At 42.4% G+C, this 21,647-nt stretch overlaps 1 protein-coding gene across 10 annotated transcripts in view; it reads left to right on the plus strand.

Annotated features, from left to right (window-relative positions):
- TNRC6C (trinucleotide repeat containing adaptor 6C) overlaps window positions 1-20,647 on the plus strand; it is a 103,267-nt gene extending 82,620 nt beyond the window's left edge. For 5 of the 10 annotated variants that reach the window (XM_054170440.1, XM_054170439.1, XM_054170443.1 and 2 more), the window contains 13 exons: window positions 3,969-4,142; window positions 5,311-5,457; window positions 5,938-6,060; window positions 7,430-7,513; window positions 7,839-8,070; window positions 9,788-9,955; window positions 11,104-11,295; window positions 11,435-11,578; window positions 14,322-14,438; window positions 16,702-16,896; window positions 18,237-18,307; window positions 19,227-19,366; window positions 19,950-20,647. In XM_054170440.1, coding sequence (XP_054026415.1) covers window positions 3,969-4,142; window positions 5,311-5,457; window positions 5,938-6,060; window positions 7,430-7,513; window positions 7,839-8,070; window positions 9,788-9,955; window positions 11,104-11,295; window positions 11,435-11,578; window positions 14,322-14,438; window positions 16,702-16,896; window positions 18,237-18,307; window positions 19,227-19,366; window positions 19,950-20,310 — 2,148 coding nt within the window. In that variant the 3' untranslated portion in view covers window positions 20,311-20,647. The remainder of the gene's footprint in view (window positions 1-3,968; window positions 4,143-5,310; window positions 5,458-5,937; window positions 6,061-7,429; window positions 7,514-7,838; window positions 8,071-9,787; window positions 9,956-11,103; window positions 11,296-11,434; window positions 11,579-14,321; window positions 14,439-16,701; window positions 16,897-18,236; window positions 18,308-19,226; window positions 19,367-19,949) is intronic. The other 5 variants (XM_054170442.1, XM_054170445.1, XM_054170444.1 and 2 more) reach the window with 3 other exon arrangements.
- Window positions 20,648-21,647: the final 1,000 nt, after the last annotated feature.

The following is a 21,647-nucleotide window of genomic DNA, read 5'->3' on the forward strand; positions in this document are numbered from 1 at the left end:
ATGTGAGACAGGACTGGTACCCAGTCTTGTTAACACAGGCTATTAAAAACTTAACCCAAATAACGATTATCTTTCCTCCCCTTGGTGTTTTCTTATAGTCTTAACTAGAGGATTATCTTTCAAGTTATGGTTTGTGTTGTGACAGGTTTGCTAAGGAAATTAGCAGGGCCCTATGTGAGGACATCTGAGAAATAGTGACCTTTCAATAGCAACTGTTCCTGTTTCTGCTGTCATCACAGTCAAAACAGTTTGCTGAATTTTAGTTCTGGTATGATGCAAGCTGTAAACAAGTTAATTTGATTAAACACAAATGCATCTTACATAATTAGGGGTTATTTGTATTAATACAGAAAAATTGTTAGCTGTTCAAACCTTGCTTTCATATCAAAAGCTCTTGTGGTAGTTGAAATGCTGCCAGAGTGCTGCATAACCTCATGTCGTGGCACATCCCCCCAAAATTACATACTGGAAACCTTTTTCTGCTTTGGGGTGAATAATTTTTTAATCATAGAATGCACTGGGTTGGAAGGGTCCTCTAGAGGTCACCTAGTCCAACTCCCTGCAGTAAGCAGGGACATCCCCCACTGGATAAGATTGCTCAGAGCCCCATCAAGCCTGACCTGAATGTCTGCAGGTGTAGGGGCTCCACCATCTCCCTGGGTAACCTGTTGCAGTGTCTCACCACCCTCACAGTGAAGAATATCTTCCTAATCTCCAATCTAAATCGTCCCTGCCCCTTGTCCTAGTGCTACATACCCTTGGAAATAATAACCCTTGTTCTTTCTGGGCTCCTCACTTATGCTGGAAGGTTGAAGTGGTGTCCACAGTGATGTTCCCTAATGCAATCCAAACTAAACTGTGTATTTTCTACAATGTTAAGGCTCAACCTGGCTCTTCCTTCCTTCTTTTTCTTTTCCTACCATGTCAAATTAATTCTTAACTATGGCAAATCTATTTGCTTATGGCAAACTTTAATGAATATGTTAATTGAAAGATCTCCTGATGAAGGTCACAAAATTCATGCATGCATGCCAGTTAACCTTTTTTTCTCTCGGGTAACAATATCTTGAGCACTAAAATTGTTGCCAGAGAGTGAGAGCTGCATTATGTGCAGCATGATGCAGAATTATGGAAACATATGTTAAACACACCTATTGAGAAGGCAGTACTCAAATCATTAATATTCATACAGCAAGTAAAAACTGTCACTCTAGGCATAATCTGTCACAGTGACTTTACTCTAACAAAGGAAACAAACCCAAACTATATTTGTTAGCTATCAGACTGTTGAGCAACTTGCTAAGTGAATTAAACAAATAAGAGTTTCTACTCTAGGAATAGAGGGCTTTTTTTTCCCAAAGGAATTTTCTCCTGGTTTCCACTTCTAGAGCAACTTTCTGTTCCAAAAACATTTTGCTCTTTGCCTGAACCTAGAGCTGACTTGGTTCCTGCTCAACTCATCCTTCCCTGGCGTAGGAGCTGCAGAGCTCCACAAAACATTCCAGCCAACGTTACTGTTTTACTTGCGAGTCTGCCAGAGTGTTCAGAAATCTTCTGCTAAATTGTCTATATCTCACAGGGCTGAAAAATCTTTGAGTAATGCCACTTAAATGCATTCTGTCATACTTAGTACCTGAGACTATTGAGGGGTGACTTCCTAAAGTCTTGAAGGGGAATGGATTTGTTCGAGCACCAGTATGGTGCTTTGTATTGGATAACTGTGGGTGGAAATGCTACTACTGGTAGGACTTTACAGTCAAGTCCCTTAAAAATTTAAAGTTAAAAGCAGTACAGGATTGAGCATGATTTTGATAATTGAGATGTAGGGGATTTGTTTAATTGATTATCCTGAGAAAGAAATGTAACATAAATTTATCAGAAAAGTCACTGAAGAGGAAAGGTTAGGTGGAAAAGATTACTCTTCAGGAAACAATTACTACCTAAAGGAGCCTGGAAAAGAATGGCTCACAAACCATTGTCAACAGTAAAGGCATCACCTAGTCTGGGAGGAGAATGACTAATCAGTGCCTTATGTTGATCAACTCAAGTGCTTATGTACAATGAATTGATTTCTGTTCCACTTGCAGAGCACAGGGCTGTACAGCACGGCTGACACCTTAGGACAAGGTCAAATTAAAAACAAAACCAAAACAAAACAACCACCAAATGTGAACAATGTGTTAGAAACCTGCAGTCCAGCCCCACTTGTGAAGGTGGCCTTGCAGCAAGAGTACGCCTCTTCTGGAAATTAGATGCCTGGGTCTCCCAGTGTGGCTTGTCCTCCACCTTCCCTGGCACTGCCTGTTTTCAAAAGGAGAAAAAATAACGTCAATAAGACAAGACTTGAATAAATGTTGAGGGGTAGGAAGGGATTGCATCAGTCCTTCATGGTCAGTAGGTCTCTTCACATAGGAAATGATGGCATCTGAAGGAGAAAGCAGGCACGAAGCTTGAAATTATTTTCACTTGAAAGGGGGAGGGGTAGAATTGTAAACATATGTCTGTGATCTAAGGAGAAATCCTTGAACCTGTTACTGTCATGCAAGCTGCAGTTGTTTGTGGAGTGTGACTGATGTCCAGTAGAATGTAAAATATCCTGAGCTGAAAGGCCTTGGGGATATCATTAGAAAATGTCAGTGTCCCCCTCAGGATAGTCAAATAGCATGTCAAGTGTCACTTTGCCTGATAGTAAAGAAACTTTCTCTTTGCATCAAAGGCGAGCTGTTGAAAATGCATTTTTCAGGATTAACTTAGAACATAAAATTTACCGACTGTGCTTGCTGCATTAGGTCATTTGTTTGGGGATCTGCTTAGCAGACTGGGCTGCTTTTCTAACAACAGAGGTTTATCAGTAGCTCAGAATCTTCTGGGGCATTGAATTTATTGGTTGAAATAACCTAGCTCCTCACCTATTTAAAAGCCTTTCTTTGCATGACTATATTGCCTAAAAACCACCAGTCCAGCACATTGCAAATTAGAGATTTTTCACTCTGCCTGTTTTTGGAGCTGTACTTTGTACACAGTTATTTGATCATGCTTGCCGCAGGCTTCCCAGACATCAAAGCTCAGTTTGAGATAGAACTCAGTACCCCACTGTAATGCTGCCAGATAGCTACCTGTTTGATTGGGGATTATATGATTTATTTTATTTTCTGACTTGCTGTTTGCCCCCCGCGGGGGCTGCCTTCTGTGCGTCGTATCCGTGTTCAACCCTGGTTCCACACAGCCCCTGCTATCAGAGAGGTTCCTTACGTCTTGCTAAATTCTGCCTCCTCCTGGGGGATGTTCAGGCAGTGTCTTAATTGCTTTCCTAGGAATGCTACACAGACGACGTTATCATTATTGGTTTTAAGTATTTCTGTGTTTGTTGGGTGTGCCGAGTGTAATGTTTCATAGTGGGTAATAATAACTCGCTGCTATGTGAATATTAAAAGAGGCTCATGTGTCTCAGTTAGGGAAGGGGATTAATGCAAAAATGCTCTTTAAAGAGCAGAGCTATGATGTGCAACCTAATGCAGACTGGTGTCCCATCAGCTGTTCCCGCTTTTCCCAAGTTGTGGGGTAGCAAAAGCAGGATGTCCCACGTCTGTGCTCCACTGCCGAGAGCTTAGCAAACTGGCAGAAGACTGCTGGAAGTGTGCTAGGTCTCTTCCCTTTCCACCTTTCAATTCAGTGGAGAGGAGAGGAGAAAATCTAATTGAGGAGGAGAAGGTGGCTGCATGATAGCTCTGTGATTAGTGGTTAGAATGCTTCCTTTCCTTCTGGAGAGGTGGAAGAGGGTGGTTGTGCGTTGTAGATTGTGTCACAAAGTGAAGATGAACAGTACCTTAATCCTGTTTCTCTCTCTCTTCTCCCTTCACTCCATACTTTTCATTCCCTGTTTATTCATACCTTTTTTTTAACAAATATTTTTATTCATCCATGCCCTTTTGTATTCCCATGGGACGCTTTGGTGTGCTCGCATGCAGCTCACCCTTTCTTTCTCCAATCAGGATGGCGGCCTAGTGGAAGAGCCCACTTCTTCACCATTTTTGCCTTCACCAAGCCTGAAGCTCCCCCTTTCAAACAGTGCACTCCCTAATCAGACCCTGGGCGGGATTGCCTCAGGGCTGGGCATGCAAAACTTGAATTCTTCTAGACAGGTAAGGCTGTTGGGGAAGATCCCAAGGTCAATTCAAGCTGCTAGTGCCCATCGCTTCCCTAGGGGAAGCCGTGGTTTAAACTGGGAGTGTGTGCGACAGTGTGTTCATGTGGAGTATCAGTGGAGAATCTACCTGCTGTGTAAACAAGTTATGTTATAGGATGTGAAACAACTGCTTAGTTGTAATTAGCCTGCTAATTACCTGCATCCATTGAGAAGAGACTGTGAGGGATTTATACCACCGAACCCTGGCATGTAGCTCTGCCTTGATTGATGTGAAGTCTCTTTTTTTTGAGGCATTGCTAATTGTCACAGGCTCTGAGGTAGAGCCATTGCTCTAATTTGTCTTTCCTGGCTGGCATAATTATTCGGTGATGAGATGTGTGAGAAGTGATGGGGGCTTTTTTAATTCTGCTCTAAGTGTCAAGACAGCTCATAGCTTTGACAGGTGGTAAGAAAGAAACTCTGCTTCTAGCACCTCTGGTCAGACAGAGCACTGCAGCCAGAGGGGTGTTTTGGCTGCTGGGTAGAACATGCTGAAAGGCAAAGAAAAGGAAAGGAGGTGGAGGGGAAGCTTGATAAACACCATGAGGTTGAGAGGCCATAAGTTGCTGTTGATTATGAAAAGGTTATTTTTGCCATATGAATTGAAGTTCTAGCAAAGATAAGAAACAGCAGCACATAAAAACTCCACACATCATTCTGTGGTGGCTTTTATTACACATATTTTTTTAAATGTAGTTTTCTAAAGGCAGTACTTGTCCAACACATGCAGCCCATGAAGCATATCTCAGGGCAGCGGAGGCTGCACTAACAGTGTGGCTGTTATCAGTACCTTTGCCAAGGGCCAAAGTATAAAAACTGCCTAGCTAATTAAAAGATTGGGATGCTGTGAGCTTAATGACTCCATTCTCCTGTCCCTTGGTGCACAAATACAAACGTTTTTGGCGAGTATTTTTCATTGTTCATCCTGTGCCCCACTTAGAAAAGCGACCTTAGACTTCAGCCACCTTGGGTTCAGGCATCCGATTCTAAACCTGATTGTCAGTGCAGTCTGTATGCACTGGTTTCTTTATCTGTGCCTGTCATAATCACTGCAGATAAGTCACTTCCAGGTTGCATGTTGAGTGATGTCTTTAAAGGCTCATGTCTTTCCTGTCCTGCTGTAGATACCGAGTGGCAATCTGGGTATGTTTGGCAATAGCGGAGCAGCACAAGCCAGGACCATGCAACAGCCGCAGCAACCGCCAGTGCAACCTCTTAATTCATCCCAGCCTAGTCTTCGTGCTCAAGTGCCTCAGTTTCTATCCCCTCAGGTTAGATGACACTTCCACTTCCACTCATGAGCTTTCTCTTTCCCTGGAACTCTTCCATACGTGCTCTCCTCTCCATAATGCATTCTATCATGCTCCCGAGGCTTTGCAGCTACTGTTGCCTGGCAGTGTCTGTGCTGATTTATTTACTAGCCAGTTAGCATGGTACATGGTTAAGGTAATCTTGTGTGTATATTCTGTACATTATCTATGAGAGCCCATTCTTGTGTTCCTTTGTAGCAAACAAGGTATGTTTGTGGAGAGCTGAGGGTTTGTTCTCAGCAATTTTTCTGTAACTGAACATGTGAGCATGGTTAAGATTTGTATTGGAGCCTCTTAATTTTTTTTTTGAGAGCTCATGCTACTATTCCTGGTAATAGTAATGTTTTCCAGCTGATGTCTTGTGACTCTTACTAATGCCTTCCACAGTTGCCAGTGTTAAAAAAGTAAATGTACAATGTTTAATGCACTGCTCTTTCTTAGGTTCAAGCACAGCTTTTGCAGTTTGCAGCAAAAAACATTGGTCTCAGCCCTGCACAGTTAACCTCGCCAATTAATAATCCTCAGCATATGACGATGTTGAACCAGCTCTATCAGCTGCAGCTGGTGAGTTAAAACACATGGCAAATAAGCTCTAAATCAGACTTGAAGGCGTGAAGATAAGAGAATAGCTAACAAAATTTTTAAATGGATGTGACAGATCTTTAAAACACTCAGATGCTGATTTCTTTGGTGGAGTTTCTTTTTAAAGAAACAAAATCATGGGCTTTTGCCCCAGGCTTTATAAATAGTCATTTGTGGAATAATTACCCTTTACAGCTGATCAGTGGAACTAAAAAGTCACTTGTCTTTGTACTGGTATGAGCAGCACAGTGTATTCTCAACCAGCACTAATCTGTGTGTTACATGCCAGCATATGCAACTGACTGACCAAAGGGGAGGGTCGTCTCACGACAGGAGAGAAATCTCAGCAGTGCTGGTCACCTGAGTGACCTGGAGAGCTTCCTTCAGTTCAGTAAATAATAAAGTGTAAGGGGAATTTCCTGCAATTAAAATAGTTTTGAAAACTTGTGTCCTTTTGCTATATTTGCAAATTCTCCACACACACATGTATGTATGCAAATATTGAATTGGATTTTAGTTACTTTAAAAGGAGATACCACAAGAAGTCACTATTTGCTAAGTGTTAAGCATAAAATTGGGGGTGACAAGTTAGTTTAGTTGATGATGTCAATGTGCTAGTCAAAGTTTTTCTATTAGCAACAGTGGCTGATGCTGTTCTTCATTTCTGGTTATGTTTCCTAGTTTTGAGGAGCACAGCACTGAGCTCATGCTGTGGTAATAATTGAACCAGTATCCAGCTACTTAAAAAATATCTGTGCAGAGCTCTTTTGCATTTCAAATTCCTGTGTTTCAGAGCAACAGCTTGGGGGAAAAAAGCAAACAAAAACATACCAAAAACCCACAAACAAATCCCAACCAACAGCAAGCTGTCCAGCTAACCACATTAAAATTGAGGACTTGCTCTGGAATAAAGCAGCACAACCAGTTAAATACAGAGTGTTGTCAAAATTCAAAATGACCCAAACAAAAATGCCTATTGATATTTATCCTATTTGTCTAAGGCTTTAACCTTCTGGTTTAATTTCTGATGTGTGCTACATTTCTTCAGAGGAAAAAAACCCACAAGCCATAGGTTCCTATCTTTAATGCCCACTTCCTGCTCACAAACTTCCTCGTGAGGTTTTGTATGGACATGTTTGGTTTGAAAACCAAACAAACGATGAACACTGGGCTTAAATGTATTATATAGAATGCATTTGTAATGGGGTTGTTACTTTTGTTGCATGGAGTGTTTTCAGAAAACTCCAACGTTTCTGTCCTTGCTGTTTTATAACATACCAGAGCAGTTTAAGCGAGCTTGTTTTGGCTTATTGCATACTTAGGAGGTCTGACCTCTCTTTTCTGTCTGTAGGCGTACCAACGTTTACAAATCCAGCAGCAGATGTTACAGGCTCAGCGTAATGTTTCCGGACCCATGAGACAACAGGAGCAGCAAGTAGGTTTGCCTGCCAGTTCAATCTCTTCCTCACAGTTTGGTTTCAGTAGCTTACTTTAAGCCTGTCCTGCATTATAGCAAAGCAGCTAAGGCATCCTTAGAAACAATGATATAGTGCTTGGCTTGAGTATCGAGGAGGAAAGAGTGCTGGAGCAGTAAAGCTGTTTCACAGCATTCAGCTATTGGAGGAAAGCTCCTCAACCCTTAATACAGTCAATGTTTATTTGCAAAGAAATCTATTGTGTTATTTCACTGTAAAGAAAGGCACAAGAAGCCTAGTGTCTTTTTGTTCAATTGAGCATTTATTGATTCTTTTTCTTGCCAGGTTGCACGTACAATCAATAACATGCAGCAGCAGATCCAGCAGCACCAGCGCCAGCTGGCCCAGGCCCTGCTTATGAAGCAGCAGCCTCCCCCTCCACATCTATCTTTGCACCCCTCTGCAGGCAAATCAGCCATGGATAGCTTTTCACCCCATCCCCAGGCTCCCAGCCTACCTGACCTGCAGACCAAAGAGCAACAGTCTTCACCGAACACCTTTGCTCCTTACCCTCTTGGTAAGTGTCCTTTAGTAAAGCCCTTCTGTATGAAAAAGACAGAAGGAGCTTGTTTCCTTAATTCAGCTGCTAAATATTTTGCTACCCAGTAAAACAAATGCAGAAATACAAAATATGTGTTTATTAAATAATGCTGAAGTGCCAAAAACCAAGAATCATGGTGCTCCATGCCTCCCTGGGAGCTGTTCAGGTGGGGGCTGTTTGCTCATCTGTGCTTTGCCTACAAATACCAGAACAGAAGATGTACTTAATTATCTACATCTGTTGCTGTTTATGAATTAAATATAAATCAAGAGCACCAAGTTGTAAAATGCACAGATGGCATATTGATAAACAGGAATATAACCTGGAAGCCATGCAAAGTCATCTCCCCACTCTGGTCAGCACTGGTGGGGCATCAGTTCTGGTCAGTATTTCAAGGAAGAAGCAGATCGGTTTGAAGGAATGCAGAAAGAATCATGTGCAGAGGATTAGGTGTTTCAAAACCACGTCTGCTGAGAAATGAAATCTTCCCCAGACTTCAGTCTGCAGAGGTTTCAGAGATAGGCAGGAGCTTTCAAAAAGGGGAAAGTCTTCAAGAAGTCTTCCTGAATAGGGCTAATGTGAGAGGTAATGAACTGCTATTGCATAAAGGGAGAGCTGGCTAGCCATTAAGGATCACTGGTGTGCCTTAAACGAAGTAGAGTACTGGAATAAATTATCTGAGAAGTTTCTGAAATCTTCTTCACCAGTCATTTTGTGGTAGGTTAGACAGAGATCTGTCAGATGTGATTGATGTCAGAATAATCACCTTGGCCTTGAGACAGGGTGAATAGAGCAACCTTTCAGACCTGTTTTCTATGGTTGTTTGATGTATGCTACAGACTTCATTTATGACATAAAGGAATTAATTTAATCTCTTTGTGACTCTTTTTATACTGTGTACAATAGAATTGCTGAGCTTTATCTGCCATGCAGCAGTTAAGAAGGTAATTCTGACTGCCGTGGTGAGCTGTTGGAGCAGAGAGCATCAGAAAGCAAAGGAATTTGTGAATTAAAGGCCTGAGTCTAAGAGGTTCTTATCATATCTCAGCTTCCTGTGATCTGCTAACATTCAGGATTATATATCAGAGGACCCAGAGTCGTGTCACAGAAGCATGTCAAAATTATTCCTTAAATGCAATCTGAGTGATTTTTAATTCTGTGTATACAAAACACATGCCCACATAGTACAATACCTGCTCAACGCCTAGCAGCACTTTGTCTGATCTCTTAAAAACCCCAACCAAAGCGACTAATTCAAACGTTGTGAGCAATATGAAGTGGCAGACATCATGGTGGTGTGCTGCTGAGACACTGGGAGTGTTTTGGCTTAGCAGTGGAATGCTGCAAATTCTTCACTGGTTTAAATGTAGCATTCCGGGGCATTCTTCCCGAAGTAGTAGTGAAGGGACTGCAGCTAGAAATACTGACAGCTTTAAAACATTATTCCTACACCACTCTGGACTTTCTCCTTTTTATCAAAGTTGAACATTCTCTGAATTGATGGTGGTTTTACTGGTGTTCCCATAAAAGCAAAAGCTCTTGACAGGAGGTTGAAAATGTCCACAGTGAGTTACTACACGCAGGTACCAGCTGTCTGAAAATCAAGCTTGCGTCATTTCTTTGGCTGGAGCTTTAAACACAGCTTTTAATCCTCTGGTGTATTGTGGATCTTTAATGACCTGTTTCCCCCTAGCTGGACTGAACCCGAACATGAATGTAAATAACATGGACATTACTGGTGGTTTGTCAGTGAAGGACACTTCTCAGTCCCAGTCTCGCCTTCCTCAGTGGACACACCCCAACTCAATGGATAATCTGTCTAGTGCTGCTTCTTCGCTTGACCAGAACTCCAGCAAGCACGGTACGTCGCACTGAGGCTCTCACTGGCTGGCTTTTTGAGGCTTGAGTCATGTTGCAATTGTCTTTTCTTTTACTCATGATACTATTTTTGGTGAGTGCTCATAAATGGTTTGCAGAGAGCAGCCTTTGAGACTCGTTTTGAAGATGATTTTTGCAGTCACATTCCACAGCATGCTGAACTGCTTGCAGCTATCACTTCCTACATGCAATGTAGGAACTGATTTTTTTTCATTTGCTGAACTTTGTTGCTCTGAACATAGAGCTCAAGTAAAACAAGCCATTCATATGGGCAAAACAAAGTCCCACAAGCTTCCCCTTACTCCACATCTGTGTACTTTCAATCCAAAAAAACTTTACATTGGCTTTCTCCCACAGTTTTTCCAGTATCCTCCACCTCTCACAGCCCGTCCTGTGTAAAGACTTCATGGCTTTCATAATCACCCACCCTGGGAATTGGGAGCACAAACTCCACCACATTTTTCCAGAAGTCATTGCTAATCTGTTTGAACACCTTTATCCCCAACGCCTCCAGTATCCTGAGTAGTTTATTTCCTGTACCAAGTTGGTTGTTTTTTTTTCCTGTTAAGGACATGGTGCTCTCTTAACCTTATTGTGTCCTGGATGTTATTATGAGCAGCACCAGTTGTTTCTTCTGCAACAGTTTTTTTTACTCTGCAAGTAGCTGTAGTGCTTTTGCCAAATTGTTTAATAGTTTTTAGGAAGATGAGAATGGCCATTTCAAATCATCTATCCTGTTAGCAGTGAATACCCAGAGAAGGATGGGAAGAGGCCTTGCCAGCAAGTGATAGTCCTTACTGCGCTGTCTCAGCAAATTCCTATTTACCACCAGTGTAATGATTCAAATGACTTGAGTCTCTTTTTGGCAGTGATGTAAGGTGAAATTCTTTAATTTAGTATCTAGACTGCACCAGCAGTGTCTCTCACAGCTGAGGTTCCTAGTAAAGCTTCCAAGGTGGTTGAGCCTTGCTTTGCTGTCTTTATATTTTAATTTTCTTTTTTTTTTCAATTTATTTTTATAATACAGAAAGAAGAGAAGAAAAGAGCATGAAAATATAGGGACTGGTGAAATTTCCACAGCCAAAATTAGTCCCACTGCTAAACAAAGCCTTTCCATTTCATTCATTACAGGTGCTATACCTGGAGGTTTAAGTATTGGTCCTCCGGGAAAGTCCTCCATTGATGACTCTTACGGCCGGTATGATCTGATTCAGAACAGTGAATCTCCCTCCAGTCCACCTGTAGCTGTTCCTCACAGCTGGTCTCGTGCCAAAACTGATAGTGATAAAATTTCCAATGGCTCCAGCATAAACTGGCCACCAGGTAACAAAAAGATGAAGCATTTTGTGTTCAACTGATGTCCTTCAAACTTTTTGTTGACTGCATTTGCTGAATCCCCATGCCTCCTGATACACAGCAGCTTGGGAGAATGATGACTGAACTTTCATTATCTTTGACACAGAGTTTCACCCAGGAGTGCCATGGAAAGGACTGCAGAATATTGATCCTGAAAATGACCCTGATGTTACTCCTGGAAGTGTTCCAACTGGGCCTACCATAAACACCACGATACAGGATGTTAATCGCTATCTTCTCAAGAGTGGAGGTAAGCACACATTACCTTCACATCTGTGGGTACTTGCTTTTTCTTTCCAGAAAAGTTGACTTCCTATATTATGGACATGCTCTTCTTTTGCATGTGTTCCTAATCTTACCATGCTTCTGCTCTGAACTTTCACTGAAAATCCACAAGTACTTGATTCAAATATGAGACCGAGAAGTCTCCAGTTTTCCATGGGAATGTAAATATTTCCATATTGGAAGAGGTTGTGTGAGCTTTAATAGAAACTGCTGTGGTCACTGAAAGGTTTTGTAACCTGTAGCACACTGTTTTGAACAAGTTCTCGCTCTCCACACTGAGCAACCTCTTACACTTTGTGAGATTCTCAGAAGACACGACACAAAAGTTTCACAGTGGTTGCTGAGGCAGCAGGCTTTTGTCACACTAATTATTTGTAGCTTTGCTTTTCAGTCAACACAATAAATTGAAGACAGTTTATCCCCCAAACCATCCAAATGTGTAACTGACTAGTAAACTTGTATTTCCCAGTGCCATTTCCATTTCCTTTGTCTAGGCAGTGCTTATTCCAGAAGTAGAAAGGTATTATCTGAAACAAAAAACCATTGGGACTGTGCTGCTTGTTATCTAGATGGTGGATCAAGGGAAAGGTGGCTTGGTTTAATTGTGATCAGTGTGCTGAAATAGGCAAGTCATCTTCACTCTATTAGAGAACTCTTAATATGCTCAGGAGTAGTATAATCAGGTTGTCAAGAAGGACCTGTCAGGATTAAAAATGTGACTTTTGTTCTAGTAGTTCCCTCTGTGCTATCTGCATAGATTGCATATCAGGACTATCCTTCAAACAGGTTTCCAGGTCTGCTCTCGACTTGGGTGAAAGGATGTGAACGTGAGGGAAAGGAGGCAGGGGGTTTTGTGGCCTTGAATGATCTTCGTTTTCTCTTAGCAGAAAGCAATCTTTATTTAAGATGAAAAATGAAGTACTTGTGTGCATGAGTAATGTTGAATTAACTTTTAATGACCCAGATGTACTTCAAGGGGCAGGCAGCCTGGATGGTTTGAAGTAATAAAAAGAGAAGTAGAAAGGCATAATTCAGGTAGAGTTCATACATGGTGCACCCAAGAAATACTCCTAGCCCTCCAGATCTACACCTGTGTGTTAGATCATACCTACCACAGATCTTTCTTCTTTCTGGGTGGAAAGTATACATTAGCTCTGTTGGTGCAGAGTGTGTCTGTGGAATGAAGGAATAATTACACTGCTTAGGGAGGGTCAGTGTAAATCAGCTTTGCAGAAGTAAACAGGCCCTCAAGAGCCAGAACCTTTGAAAAACTGTGCCTGTTGGGGTTCATATGCTTCCTTTCCTCATTAGCTTTTTGGTTTGCTAATAATACGGGTTTAATGAAAAACATAGCTGCCGAACCTTTTCTCTAGGTGTGGGTTTCTAGGTAAAATGATCTGTCACTGTCAGTGACAGAATGGGGAATGGGAGATGGAGGCTCTCATGACATGCTGCCAGGTGGAGACTGCCCTTGAATACTGCAGCGTGAAGTACATGACTGGTATTAACAGAGCTGACCTCCATGTAGACCCTCCCTGCACTGCACACTTAGACCAAACCTAAGCTTGTGGGTTGATTTTTGTTTGGCACTGTATGCTAATGAAGCTTTGCAGGGTCAGCTGCTGTGAGCTGAAAGTCTTCAGCCATGTGGAATCAGGAAGAGTTTCAGCTCTGTGAGCACGTGGGCCTTTGATGTCATTCCCTCACACCTGCCTGGGGAATAGATTCTTTCCAGAGAAGGTCTTGCTAGAGAGTTGTTCTGCTTGGGACTGATGTCTGTATTGGTATCCTTTGGAGCACAAGGTGAAGTCTGGTTGGTTGCTGTTCCAGTTTTGTTTTGTACTGAGCTGTGAGTGATGAGATTGTCCTTTTGTTTCCTCCATTCCACCTCAGTACAAGACAGTTTTCCAAAGAACTCGCCTATTTTTATGAGCCTGTTAAAGATGCTTCAGTGTCACAGTCAATATCTAGGTATGCCTGGAGTGGTGTCACCTAGGACACAGATTCAGTTTTGTTGGTGGTGGCTAGAGAGAATGCTTCTAGATCTTTTGGTTTTTATAATGAAGATATTTTATTTCATGTTGAGTTTCTTTCATTTACTGCCAGTAAGGGAATTGTATGTAGGCTGAGATAGCTCCTCAGATTGTAAGTGATTTACCAAGATGGTTTCAGGCTGTTTCATTTAATGTTGATCAGTTTGAGAAGAGATTGGTAAAATAGATCCAGGCTTTACTGAAAGTCTGCAAAAACCTAAAGATGTTTGTGGGCATTAGGATGCAGCAGAAGTGCTTACCTTGAGTAATTTGGGACAAATCACCCGTGGTAAGAGGTTAGTTTATCACATACATCTGAGCCCATCTGTAGTTACCATTGCTTAAATCAGCCACAGAGCACCTTTATATAAATGAAGCCTGTTCCTTGAAACCAACCAGCTGAAGACTGTTTTTTGAGAATCACATATCTGAAAGGCAATGCAGAATTAATCTTCTGCCCAGGTGCTGGTGCATTTGCTGCTGTGCCAGCTTTCTTTTGTACTGCAGACTTCTGCTTCCCTTGATCATGCTTTCTATAACATTTCATTCCTAGAGACCAGCCTGATTAAGGAAAATGCCTTGCATGGTTTGTATTTGCACGTAATAGATTTGCTTATGTCACACCAAACATCATTATGCCCATCTTTCTTAGTTGCTTCTCTGCTGGTTCTGCAGGGTCATCCCCAACATCATCTCAGAATGCCACGCTGCCTTCATCGAGTGCCTGGCCGCTTAGTGCCTCCGGCTACAGTAGCTCTTTCAGCAGCATTGCATCCGCACCTAGCATTGCAGGTACGAACTTTCACAGCCTTCTGCATCCTCAGGAGAGGCCCTAGACAGTGCTTTCCCACCTGTTGCAGCAGTGCTACCAGAGGCACAAGTGTATTGTGCAGAGCTGTGCTAGGTAGGCGGCTCTCCTGGCAGCTCTTGGATTGTATGCCTGGAATTGTGCTAAGGAAAAAGGTATTTGCCCACTTGGTGCCACGTGGTGGCTGGCTGTACCGACGTCAAGATCTCCTGAAGACTGTATCCATTGCAAATTTGAGGAGGAATATGCTGTGGTCTAGGATCTCAGTAGAAACAGCCATACTAGACCCTTCCAATAAGAGCCGATATGAACTGTTTGTTAATAAAGTCACTGTTAAAAGTGAACCATCTTCAGCTCAGGAAAAAGTTCAGTAGTACCTCAAGGTTCATAGCTCTGGAGGAACTGGTTTTGGGGCTCTTAAATGTCTTCTCATAGTCACTCCAAAGCCTGATGCTCCCTTATAAGGCTGAGCTTGTAGATCGCCTAAATGATGACTCTGTTCTTCTTAATGAGCTATAACTTCTGGAGTATCTCCCTCTGCAAATCATGCAAACTTTGCCTATTAACTGGCTACCTAAATACCCAGTTTGTCCCAGTATAAAAATGTGTTGGGCTGTTACATTGCATAATCTAACCACTGAAAACCCTCCACTTCTTTGACTAAACAAAGGTACAATCTCCAGGTCGTAACCAAAAAGAGTTTGGTTTGAAATGTTTGTTACTCCAGCGACAGAAAAAGGAAAGAGTGGCTTGCTGTTGTTTCCTCTGCCATGCATTTCTGCTTTGTTTGCTTTTTATTTTTGTGCAGTGTCATGTAGTCTTTGTGTTAACCCCATGAGAAGTAGTGACATAGCAACCTCTAATCTGTGGTGATGTGCATGTATCATGTGATGCATCGCAGGCTGAGCTGCTCTAAAACCGAGCTTGAAAGCTCAGACTTTCCCCCACCATTGTACCCTTGTTAACGTCTTCATCATCATTATCAAATTGATTTTGTTGCTGCAGTTTGCAAGAAGATGGGAGAGTGGTTGCTCTTCCACTTAATGTTGTGATTCAGTACAAACCCATTGAGCAAAATGACACAGAGAAATAGAGGCAATTTGAGAGTGAGTGTGCATATAACCAGGACTGGGATTTGGTGAGTGGTAAATTTGGCTTTAAGACCAAGGCTGCCCGATGCAAAGGACTGGTTCAGAATAAGCTTGATCTGCCTGTTCCAGTCTGGGGTTAAAGAAATTCATCAGATTTTGGCATCTTGGATTTAGTCAGAGCAGGTATTTTCAATCAACACTAAAGCATTAAGGCAGCATAATCACAGTGTCATCTGCCCTGGCAGAAGATGCAGTGATGTGAGCAGTCCATTCCAGTCAAGTACACGCTGCTAATGTTAGTAACAGGGGGGACTGTGCTATGGCAAGGAAATTGGACTCTGATTTCACAACATATGTTGGTCCCAGGAGAACAGACAGGAGTGTGTAAGTCTAAAGGGCAACCAAGGGGTTTGCTTTGGTATCTGTAATTTGAATCAATTTTGTCTGCCACTCTGAATGCTGAACTGTACTCGTTAGTCCTGCCTCTTGTTTATAAACCTCAAATTTGGCAGAAACAGTAATGAGTCTAAAAACTGATTAGGGAACTAACAAACTGAACAGGAAAAAGATACAAAGAGTGACAGGTTGTGATATGACCTAATCTTCTGAAGGCTTCATTTTTTTCTCCAAGACACTTGGAAAAAAAGGAGTATCTGTTTCTTTGAATAATCAGAAACACCGTTTTTGTTGGGCCCTTGGATCTTTGCAGTGTTAATAATGTATCAGAAAAGCATAGGGATATACTGGTTACTTTATATTAGATAAGCAGTGGTTAAGTTCTATTAAACCTTTCAGAGAGACAGTCTTGGAGTGTTTCATTATAATTTTGATGAAATTAGATTTCAAATACTTCAGTCTCTTTTCTGCTTTTTTTTCCCCCCATGTCTCGTTCTTTACAAGGAAGTGAAATAGGATATTTTTGAAAGGGAACTATGTGTAGCAGGTGTGAGGTTCATGAAATACAGACTGCTTTGAAAACAAAAATACCAGTGTAAGTAGGTTCAAAGGGTACAGGATTTCTGTCACTGGATGGTGCAGAATGCTCTTCTCTCCTGATTGAATCTAGTCACCACAGAAGCTTGATGATGACCTATCCCCCTTGGCTTAGCAGTTGCTGCTAACTAAAGTACACTAATGTGTTTTACTCCTATTGCAGGTAAACTGTCAGACATCAAGTCTACGTGGTCCTCTGGCCCAATCTCTCACACACAAGCCTCTCTCTCCCATGAACTGTGGAAGGTACCCAGAAACACTACTGCTCCTACAAGACCACCTCCAGGCTTAACAAACACCAAGCCATCATCTACATGGGGTGCCAGTCCCCTGGGTTGGACCAGCTCTTACTCCTCTGGTACTCTTGATTTCTGTTCTTTGTAACTCCACAGTGCCTTCTGTTTTTAGCACTGTTTGCTTATATTCTGTGGTGCTATAGAGACACACCCCATGGCTGCATACAAGGCTCCAGGTGCTTGAGCTTTAATACAAGGAGTGTCTGCTTTGGTGGTGAAGCTCATGTCTGTTCATTTTAGTTAGGAGAAGCTGTAAAGACCCTGTCACCTTTCAAGGGGTCAAATGAGTAATTTTACCTAGGAATTGCCAAATGACTTCACTCCAACCAGAATTTCCCCCTGTTTCCTTAATTTCTAAAGATGTCTTTTACACATGGTTCTTGTTTGGTGGTGTGATTTATGACTGTCTGCCACGCTTCAAGGTGAGAGAATCAGCCCCTGGAATTTAATATGGATCACATATGCTCACTCCAAAAAGAGCATGGATGTGGAGGTTTGAGAACCTGGTGGCATTTCAGGGCAGGCTCTTTTTTTTCAGGTGTCACTGGTGTGCCTCAATACAAAAATAAGCATGGATCTGGCTATATAGATACACCTATCACGTTAGTTTGTGAAGTTCTGTCAGCTTGTAAAGTACTGCACCTCTTCTGGAAAGCTGACTAGTAATCTGCTTTCACTAAGTTGGACATTAAACATTCTACCCTCTTCTTGCCATTTATTTTGTACCTGTTTTCTTCCCCAAAACCCCATCTGGTGGGCAGATCCTGCTGATACCAGGATTCTCTGGAGCCTGTGTGTAGTCACACGTGATGACTGCAGAAGTGCTGTGGTGTCTCAGATGCCACTCATAAATACCAAGCTCCTGCAGTTTCTCGTTGTGAAAGACCAGGCTGAAGTTGGCAAAGCAGATTTTGTTGCTTATGGCCTTGTATCTTTAATCAGAAGACTGGCAGTTTAGAAATACATGTTTTGAGCAAACCATGTGCATTAATCTATCATTGACAAGATAGCAGAATGCTGCAGTGCTATAAAAATCTTTAATAGCAGCAGCAAGCTGAGCTTGGACATCTGAATTGCTTTTAAATGTACCTTCCAGATTAATTCTGATGTAACCTGAAGGTGCAGCTTGCTGCAGTGTCGTACCTGCATCCATTCATTTTGTAATAGTGGTTGTGGGGGGTGAAAAATGCTTCACTTCTCAGTGTCACTGAAGCAGGTATTCATCCAGCACCTCTCATTCCAAAGACAACAATCAATCAAGATGTGAGGAAACTGCTGTAGGATTTGTTTTCAGTAGCAGCAATTCTCTCTGGTGCGTTGTGATTCCAGATTAAGTTTTCTTCTTGTGATATCTTCTCCACACCCTGATCAAATGTTTTGTTGTGGAATTTGTGTGTTGTAGGTTCTGCATGGAGCACTGACAGCTCAGGGAGAACAAGCAGCTGGCTGGTTCTGCGAAATCTCACACCCCAGGTAGATGGAATTGGACATAACTAGTTATGAAAAGGGACTTGTTACATGCAGGAGATGAAAAGAAGAATCTTTATCAACCATGGTCATTTGGTTTGTTTGAAGGGAAAATAATTACTCTGCATTTACTACAAATGTCTGTCTTCTGCAAGGAATTGAAGTTTTCATAAGTGCTGTCAAATCAAGTATGAACGTTTAAGACTGTAATTAGTCATCCTCTGTGCACCATTTGTGTCTGCATGTAAGCTTGGAAGTGAATGATGTTTTCAAGCACACACAGAGATAAAAAAACCAAAACTTGCTCTTCCTATGTTGTTCTTATTTTTTTTGTTCTTCTCCTAAGTCTGTCCAACCCTCTAGTTTTCTGCCTACTGCCCTTCACAAGGAAGAATATAAGCTACAAAGCCTTGACTAGATATCCAAACTAGTCCTGGGAAAAATCCATTTGGGGGTGACAGAGTACTGGAACAGGCTGCCCAGAGGGGTTGTGGAGTGTCCTTCTCTGGAGGCTTTCAAGGCCCACATGGATGCATTCCCATGTGACCTACCCTAGGTGATCCTGCTGTGGCAGGGGGGTTGGACTCAGTGATCTCTGGAGGTCCCTTCCAATCCCTAACATTCTGTGATCAACAAAATGATTTTGTTTAACTTAGTTGTGGACTTCTGTGGACTCTTAATGATAAATATAATTTGCCTAACCTCAATGGGGAAATTCTGTGCACTGGACTAGAGGGGAGTCTTAAAAAGACAGATGTCTCATGCACTGAAGATGGCAATAAGGCTGGAATTAAAATCTTCATATGGAGGAAAAGCTTTTCTTTTTCTTTCACTTATTTCTTCAGCTTTAAAAACTTGTTGGCAAGCTCTTAAGGAAAAAGCACAGCAATACAGATAACCTTTCTCCCCCTTTCCCTCTCCCCAGATTGATGGTTCCACACTGCGGACACTGTGTTTGCAACATGGCCCTCTAATAACATTCCACTTGAACCTGACACAAGGGAATGCTGTGGTCCGATACAGTTCCAAGGAAGAAGCAGCCAAGGCCCAGAAGTCTCTGCACATGTAAGTTCCTGCTCTGTCTTTGCTTTGTTATGAAGCCATTTTGACATCAGAAACATAATTTCTTAGGAGATGAGTTGCTTATGACTGAGCCCTACATAATAGCCCCATGTCCTGCAAGCCGTGGCTTGGACCATGGAGACCAATTTGAGGCTGCACCTTGAATACTGCCTTCAGTTTTGGGCCCCTCACATTGAGGAGGACATTCAGGTGCTGGAGCTGGTGAAGGGTCTAGAACACAAGTCTTCTGAGGGAACTGGGGTTGTTCAGCATGGACCAAAGGAGCCTGAGGGAAGACCATCTGGCTCTCTACCTGAAAAAGAGGCTGGAGCCAGGTGGGAGTTGGTCTCTTCTCCCAAGTGACAAGCAATAGACAAGGGGAAACGGCCTCAGGTTACACCAGGGGAGGTTTAAGTTGGGCATGAAAGGTAGTGCATTTAAGTACTGAGAAGCAACAGGAAGGCCTCCCTGGACTTCTTCTCCAGGCTGAACAAGCCTAGCTCTCAGCCTCACCTCACAGCAGAGGGGTCCCAGCTCTCTGACCATTGTTACGACCCTAAAGTTGCTTTTGTGTCACTGCCCTCAGGTGTGTCCTGGGAAACACTACCATCCTGGCCGAGTTTGCTGGTGAAGAAGAAGTCAACCGTTTCTTAGCACAAGGCCAGCCACTGCCACCCACCTCCAGCTGGCAGTCCAACACTGGAACCAACCAGACACGCCTGGGCTCCTCGAGCAGCTCCCACGGCTTGGTGCGCAATGACGCCGGGCACTGGAACACTCCCTGCCTGGGGGGCAAGGGGAGCAGCGACCTGCTGTGGGGTGGGGTGCCTCAGTACTCCAGCAGCCTTTGGGGACCCCCCAGCACCGACGACGGCAGAGTCATCGGAAGCCCAACACCTTTGAATACTCTTCTTCCCGGTGATCTACTCAGTGGGGAGTCCATCTAGGAAACAAGAGAAACAAAATGGAAATAACAATCATCAGCACTAAAGGAAAAAAAAACAAAAAAAAACAAAACAAACAAAAAACAAACCAGAAAGTGGTAACCCTTTCCAGTCCCGGGCTTGATGAAGAACCCAGCTTTAATGGATCAGACTGGCAGCCCTTTTTTTTAGTACCTCTGTCCAATATCAAATATGAAAACTGCAGAAGTCCTTGTGAACTGTTCATGAAACAGTATGGGCTCCTTTTGGTCAGTGTCACATGCTAATGACAGGTTTTATGTTGGTTTTGAGTTTTCTTTGTTGTTGTTTTGGGTGGGTGTTTTTTTTTTTGTTGGTTGTGTTGTTGTTTTTGTTTTTTTTTCCCCATGGCTTTTTGTTTCATGTCGTCTTTTTATGTTTGTATGGTGACTTTTCAAAACAAACAAAAAAAAAAAGTATAAAAGCTGCTTAGAATAGGTCTATCATGAAGGGCACTTTTCAGAATTTTGGGCTGGAAAGGGTTATTTTATCAACTTTTGGGGGGGGAGGGGTGGGCGGGAAGGGGTTGGGGGAGGGAAGGGGGTGGTTGGGGGGGGAAATGAAAAGCCTATTTAAAATGAGCCTGTGACTATTATGCACATTACCAGAGGCGGACCCAATAATCAGCAAGGGTGAAGTGTGATAGCTACCATTGGTACAGAAAAGTGACAAATCCCAGCAGTGACTCTTGACTGTACAGGTTGAGGGACGAGGGTGGGGGGAGGAGGGAGGGGCAGGGCTTGGGCTATCTCTGTGTCCACTACTCCCATGGATCTGCCTATGCACATTACCCTTGTTTCATTACTTTTTTTTTTTCCCCCCCACAACATTTTTTTGTTTTAAATCTCCCCCTCCCCCCCCCAAAAAAAAAAAAATAGAAAAGAGAAAAAAAAAAGTGGAAAAAAAAGTTAAAAAAAAAATTTAAAAATGCATTTTAAAAAAATACATTAAAAAAAATACATAAAAAAAAACAAAAGCAAACCACAAACAAACCACAACATATCAACATGCAAATACTTGAATCCAGCAGGCCAATAACAAAATGTGAACACTTTCTAAGTCTGATGATTACACTTCCAGGTCAGCATCAGTTACACACACACAAACACAAACAAAACCAACACAAAAACAGGCTCTAAAAGAATTTTGTTGTTGTTGTTGTTGTTGTTGTTGCTCAAAGTTCAGCCTCTCTGTTTTCCTTGGAGCAGATGTTGAGCGTGCGTGGAGCGTGAGCGAGCGTGAGCCCACGTGTGGTTTGAGCTCGGAAATGGTGTGAAGTTTGTTGCTTTGGGTTTATTTTTATTACTGCTATTTTGGTTTTT

This window comes from Dryobates pubescens, chromosome 20 (genome assembly GCF_014839835.1).
Source record: "Dryobates pubescens isolate bDryPub1 chromosome 20, bDryPub1.pri, whole genome shotgun sequence".
In the NCBI taxonomy this organism is placed as follows: Eukaryota; Metazoa; Chordata; class Aves; order Piciformes; family Picidae; genus Dryobates; species Dryobates pubescens.